We start from the raw sequence: 7482 nt of genomic DNA, 5'->3' as shown, positions 1-7482 counted from the left end.
AAATTTTCATTCCGCCCCCTTAAGCTCAAAAAAACCTTCCCCCCCCCCCCGCCGAAAATACCCGTCACAAAATATCTGTGAAAGTTCATTGAGCACTAAGGCACTGACATTTAAATGGACATTTATTATATACACAACAAAAGATAAAGTAATCCTTATTTAAAAAGAAACGATCAAGAAAAAAGTTAATTCAAATATCACCACTGAGTGAGAAGTAGTGAATATACAAAAGAGGTGCAAAGTTTAGGATTTTTTTCCATCTTCATTTGGCCTCCTCACATACTCAACAGCCCTCATCAGCTGTTACCATGACAACATCTTAAACAGCAAATACATCAGCGGTTTAGAGCTGTAGGCTGATAGGGAACCCGGCCAATCATAAGCCCCAGAGCTTTCCAAATGATCTAAACTTTAAGAAAACACCATAAAACTAAACATTTCACGTGATATACACATCTGAACTGTACTGGATGATAATCACACCCTTTGGCTGAATATATAGATGGTGAAAGACGTTAAATTGCGGTTTGAAATGTTAATATATGTGAAAAACTGTGTAAATGAGGAGGTGGTTTTAAATATTTTTCTTTTTGAGCCAATCATTAAGTCTGTATATACACACATATACAGTGTATATATATATATATATATATATATATATATATATACACATACATATATATAAATATTGTCTTTTATATATATACGTATACATGTATACATACATATATATGGACGTATGTGCCGCATATTTGCCCTGATTATAGTTTCAGGTAACATTGAAAACTTTTCTGGGTCAAAGTGTGTTTCTCTGTCCAGCACACATCCCCAGGAAACACAGGAGGAGGATTGTGGGAAAGGGTGAAGTCTTGATGAGGGGACAGAGCCCTGAAACACAGAGCAAAATAAATACATGAACTATAAAAAAAAATACAGTCAGAAAGTGCACACAAAGCAGTTTGTGCTGGCCAGCTTCCTTCATTAAATAAGCTGAACGTCTTCCGCTGGTTCTCCCCCCATCACTGCCCTGCTCTGATACAATGGCCTCCTGGACGTGGAGCTACATGGGCGAAGCCAGCACGGGGGGAAGCCAAGCACTTCCTGCCTCCAGAGCTGGCAGAGAGACAAGCTCTCACGGGAACAGTGTGCAAGAGCAGGAAGTGTGTGTGTACGTGTGTGTGTATGTGTTGCCAGCACAGTTGGTCCAGCTCCCCATGAGACCTGGATGGGGAAAACTGGCTTTATGACAAGAGCAGATGTAAAGACACACTAGACAACAAACCCATATAGGTTAGTGTATGTACACACACCAGGTCACCGGATGACCTTCAGAAGGGTTCAAAATTTACTTAGAAGAGGTGAGCAATGACACTGAGGTGCAAATGATAATTACAAATTAAAGTCTGCATTACAGTCAACGCAAAACGCAGTCTGAAATCTGACATATCAAAGAGGATATTCAACATTCAAGGAGATTTAGAATTAAGAAAGCTACTCACATTCACACCCTGAAATTAAGCGATTTGAAATCTGTCATCTTTGCTCACGGCACTCAGTTCCACATCTAAATTGTTATGAGACTAATCAACTGAGGTGCAATTGTCAAGTGACTAATCACTCTGGAACCAACAGAAGATTACATCATGACAACACTTTAATGGTTGATGGCACCATAACAAATGAATACATTTCCAAACCCTTCACTAGTGACTATCCCTAGCTGTGATGTCAAAAGAGGCAGATAAAAAAAAGTCAAGCTATTAAGTATATTAATGTTTATTTATTAATTATAAATGCTAACAATTATATATATATATATAGAGAGAGAGAGAGAGAGAGAGATTATATAAGATTATAAGATAAGGTATAAGGATTCATGCTCACTAATACTACATTAATTTGATCAAAAATACAGTAAAAAATAGTAATATTTTATCATATTTCAATAATTTAAAATATTATTTTCTATTTGAATATATTTTAAAATGTAATTTATTCCTGATGCAAAGCTGAATTTTCACCATCATTACTGCTGTTTTCAGTGTGACATGATCCTTCAGAAATCATTCTAATATGCTGATTTGCTGCTCAAGAAACATTTCTGATTATCAATTCTGAAAAAAGTTGAAGCATCCAGTTCAGTAGTTAAAAATGAATTAATTGTTTTTTTTCAAGAATCTTTGATTAATAGAAAGTTCAGCATTTATGTGAAACAGAAATAATTACTGACATTATAAATGTATTTACTGTCACTTCTGATCAATTTAATGTTTCCTTTTTGAATAAAAGTATTAATTACTTTTTTTAAAATCTTACTCCTAACTTTTAAAAGGTAGTGTATTGTGGTTTCCATAAAAATATTAAGCAGCACAACTGTTTTCAACATAAGAAAATAAGAAGAAAGGTTTTAATAAAAAATATAGTAAAAATAGTAATATTTTTAAATTAAAAAATTTCAGCAGTCCTTTTTTTCCCCAAAAAAAATACAAATGCAGCCATCGGCAAAACTAGCTATAACAAAGTGTTTTCTAGTTTGCTTGCTTAAAAAAATAAGGCTACTGGGTCCAAATGAAGTAGTTATGATATCTACCAGCAGGGGGGGGGACTATGAAACAGGAAATTCAATGAGAATGCCACAGCCTGGCCCTTCATTTTATCCATCTGGGATGGATTGGATTGTGGCCATGAAATGTGAGTGTGTAAATGTAAGGGCATATCATTCAAAATCAAAGCAATGTTATTGCCTTTTCATTGAAAGACAAGGTTTTTTCTTTTTAAAATAACATGCACTAAAGAGCCATAACGTACAATGTGACCAGCGATGCGCTTTAAAAGAAGAAAGTAACAGGGTAAATTTAGATTTCATGTTGACTTTAAACCATATCAGCATTTTGTTTACCTTTAAAACAAACCCTTGGGCCCTCTTTCATCATTTGATAGTGATTCCTGTGAAACCGCCGAGTGTCTATCACTATGAGCTTGCGATTTTTTACCCTTTCTAATCTCATTTCCACATGGCTGAGATTCTTTCACAATACACTTCGCTGAATGTCACAAGGCGGAACCTCGCAGGGACGAGATGATTCCGTCTCCCAAATCGAATAAAATCATGACCTATTTCTCTTATCCAGCTCACATCTTTCAAACTAATTCCCCCGGTGGCAATTGGCATACACGACCCAGATATCTAGAGACTGAGCTGGGAGGGAAAAAACACGTGAAGACATGAAAAAGCATTAAGAACCGTCTACAAGGGCCTCGCAAAGCCCCGTAGGTAATGTCACTACAAATGCAGAACGGGTATGACAGGAAGTTCTCCTTCGAGCTGCCCATGCATGAAGCTTTCTGTACGTGATCCATGTTACTCAGCTGTAATATGGCACATTAAAGCACAAATGTTCCCTTGTTATAACTAAGCATGCAAAGCACATCAAAGTAGTGAAGCAATCCAGGAGAAATGCTTAGCCATCTGCCTCCATTAACTCCGCCTAAGGCACAGTCCATCTATCATATACTGAGTGCTCGGTATTCACTCTCATTATGTTCTACCATGGTACACTGGTGCAAGCTTCTCCTACGGGATGGTGGTGCTTGCTAATGCTTAAAGATTTCAAAAATTGTGTATTAAACTTTGGCGCATTAAACTGATGACAAAGTGACAGAAAATACTTTCACACTGTTGCATAGTATTTGTATTTCTATGCTGTCTTTCCAACATTCCATAAATCAAAGAATCCTGAAAAAACGTATTACGTTTTCCACAAAATTATTAAGCAGCACAAGTGTTTTCAAAAATTATAAGACGTTTTTCTTGAGCTGCAAATCAGCATATTGGAATGATTTCTGAAGGGTTGTGTGATACTGAAGTAATGATGCTGAAAATTCAGCTTTGCCTCACAGGAATAAATTAAATTTAAAAAATGTATTAAAATGGAAAACAGTTATTTTAATTCATAATAATATTTCACAATATTACTGTTTTTTTTTTTTTTTAAAGTCTTGGTGAGAATAAGAGACTTCATACATTTAAAAACACTAAAAAATTTTACCAACCACAAACTTTCGAATGATAGCGTAAAATAAAAGAGTAATCTGTGCCACACAGTATAGTGAGCAAAATATCATAGAGGCTTGGGGTTAAGCTTTCTTCTTTCAGAACATATAAAAATCTAGTTCATATTAATTTTTCACACCAACCGTGCTCCAATCCTGCACTGAAAGATCTCCATATACTCTTACGTCTATCTGTCCTACAAAGCTCAAGAACAACCAATAAAAACCAGATGCATTATCCCTGGGAAGTTCAGTGGATGAATGAGGGAGATTATACCACAAGGAACAATATCCAAACACCTACAAGCAACATATAAGAGGAGGAAATAATATTTGGAGATTTCAATCCAACAGTCCTGTGCCGCTCAACACGGGAGCTAAAGAAAGCTATATTGTTCTCTCTCTCCACCTCAATGATTCTCACATTAATGAACTGTGACAGCAGGAAAGTAAAACAGGGCCCTATCGATATGAATTAAGATAACACTGTGAGATAGTGGCAGAGAGGGCAGGAGATTAGTCCCATTCTCTATTATGCTCTTAATGAAGTGTTACCAGATGTCATTCAACAGAGAATTCTCCGAATGTCCTCCTCATTTTTATGAAAGCTATGATTTTAATTTGCCAGTTTTCATATGGCTAAAACTATTTAAAACTGTGTCACTTTAAATATTAACCAAAGAAATTCTGAGATGCATGTAGCCCTGAGCAGAAATAAGTCATGTTTGTTTGACAAGCTGAAAAGGTGCTACACTGCCCTCTGTTGGTAGATGGCAACACTAGATGTTGGAGAGTCGGATGTCAATTTTATTATATTATAAATTACAAATAGATAAAACAGTGTCGGTCTAATAATAATAAACCAGTCAACAGACTTGACTCAATCCACAATTTTCATTTCTCATCTGTAATGCAGTAATGAGAACTGTTCTGTCTGAACACATTTTTCTATTAAAATCAGCATAAATTAAAAGCATTAAAACATATCATTAACGGTACATATTTTGTTTCACATTATGAAAGTGAGATTTTTTTTCCGTGAAAGTAATGAGAAATTCAGGAGGAAATGTGCTCATTTAAATGAGCTTTTGATTTTGGGGAGAAATCTGACCTGTTTGACAGATTTAACGAGATTCATCCCCAACAGATTCAAATCAGGCCTGACAAACCGTATAAATGTGTGTGTTATATCAGTCATTTTGTATCATCAATATGTCCAGAGGGCCTTTAAACTACCCACAAAGAACACTTAGTCATACTCACAATTTCTTAAGGGCTTTAATCACATGATTCATGAGTGATTCCTGAGCCAGTTTTCCATGTGGCTGATGTCTGCTGACCTCTTGGACGGACTCATATACTCTTAGCTTCACTGGAGGTTGGCTGCCAAGAGGAATAGAGAAGATCAGATGATTCTCGTAAAGTTTATATCCATCATTTGCCAATTGCAAAGTTTGTGCTGTTGAATCAGAATGTAATAAATTCTGTATAAAATAATATTCATGATGAAATGTAGTTTAACACTTTTGGACTGCAAGACATAAAAAAAGAGATGTTACATTATACTGTAAGTGATTGCATGACCAGAAGAAAATATCTTAAAGGAACAGTTCACCCAAAAATTAACATTTGCGGAAATTTACTTAAAATTTTTTTAAGATGTAGACGAGTTTGTTTCTTCATCAAAACAGATTTGGGGAAATTTAGCATTACATCACTTGCTCACCAATGGATCCTCTGTAGTGAATGGGTGCCGTCAGAATGAGAGTCTGAACATCTGATAAAAACATCACAATAATCCACAAGTAATACACACGACTCCAGTCCATCAATTAACATGTCAAGCTGTGTTTATAATAAACATATTTATCATTAAGATGTTTTTAGGGTTAAATCAAAACACCAGTCCATAATTCATAAAACTTTGTCCTGTGGAAAAAGTTGATCCCCTTTTGTCCTCTCACATCAAAATCCATTAACATATATGTTAAGAACTGATTTGAATTGTTTGTGTTTGTAAAGGTGCTTGATCTGTGCACATTTCTTTCCTGATTCAGATGAGGCAACTTTTTCACTGGAGAAAGCAATATTATTTATATAATATTATATAATAATATATAGGACTCATATTTTAACCGAAAGCAACAGTTTGAAGTAAAAAAAAAACTACTTGATGGATTTGTTTCTTACAAACACACAGGTTTTAATTTCACAAATTGATAACTTGAGGATTATTGTGATGTTTTTAATCAGCCGTTTTACCTCTCATTCTGACGGCACCCATTCGCTGCAGAGGATCCATTGGTGAGCAATTGATATAATGCTGAATTTCTCCAAATCTGTTCCAATGAAGAAAAACTCATTTACATCTTGGATGGCCTGAGGGTGTGTAAATTTCAGCAAATTAAATTTTTGGGTGAACTATTCCTTCAAGAAACAAATTTATTTAAACATCTTATGATCATAAAAACTTTTTGAAATGAGTTTTGTAGACAAATATAAATTGTGCCTATAAATACACTATAGCCTAAAGTATATACTGTATGTTCAAATATAAGACATAATTTCCATACTTCAACTGGTGCGAATTCATAGTTTTAATGACCTTATTATTATTATTATAAAATGTGGGAAAAGTAACAAAGAATGAGTAGGTGTGTCTGAACTTTTGATTGATAGTGTAACTGAAAAGCACAGCCACATTAAGCAGTGCATTCAATCAGAATGACCTTAACCACAGTCCTAAAGTTGATTTACAAGATAATCACTCACCATTTTTCATTTTAACCAATCCTTAAATAACCTTTCTTTGCGAGCGCTATTCAAGACACCCGATTCCTACTGGGAGCAGATCTATATCCCAGCCAATTAGAGCTATGATTCATATGTCACTACCCACAAGAACATTCATTTTTGCTGCTCCAGCAGGCTGTTGAGAGGACTGTAAACATTACTCAGAACAACTCTGAGTGGGACTACAGTGGGATTGAAATGAATGACAGGTCCTCAGTTTCTCCATCACGCCTCTGCAGGGGCGCGGCCCACGTGTCTTTTATAAAACACTTCCTGTTTGTGACTTTCACTCGACAAGATACTACTTTCCAAAAAAGGCACAAAGGCGATTTTTAGAATATTGACGCAGGTTTGACGTGGAGGCTAAAACTGCTCCAGCACACTCTTATTAGAAAAGTAACAGTACAATACAGTTTTTTGTTTGTTTCCCAAGAGGTAAAAATAACAGTAATATTACAAATAAATTTTTATTCAGAGGTCTGCTGAAAGCACCTTCACATTTGATTTTAATATACACAATTGTTCTAAAGTTTGGGCTCTGTAATTTTTTTGTAAGAAATTAATTTTTTTCAGTAAGGATGTATTAAATTGATCAAAAGTGACAGTAAATACATTTATAATGTTACAAAACATTTT

General features: G+C 35.1%; 1 protein-coding gene across 1 annotated transcript in view; it reads right to left on the bottom strand.

Moving 5' to 3' along the window:
• The window catches only part of LOC107739036 (cyclic nucleotide-binding domain-containing protein 1), a 48369-nt gene that overhangs the window by 36837 nt on the left and 4050 nt on the right, over positions 1 to 7482 (bottom strand). The window contains 1 exon segment of the mRNA XM_074560177.1: positions 5317 to 5436. Within this exon segment, the coding sequence (XP_074416278.1) occupies positions 5317 to 5436 (120 nt within the window).

The sequence above is a fragment of the Sinocyclocheilus rhinocerous genome, unplaced genomic scaffold, assembly GCF_001515625.1.
Source record: "Sinocyclocheilus rhinocerous isolate Xijiao unplaced genomic scaffold, SAMN03320098_v1.1 scaffold1697, whole genome shotgun sequence".
In the NCBI taxonomy this organism is placed as follows: Eukaryota; Metazoa; Chordata; class Actinopteri; order Cypriniformes; family Cyprinidae; genus Sinocyclocheilus; species Sinocyclocheilus rhinocerous.
This window is presented reverse-complemented; position numbering and strand designations above follow the sequence as displayed.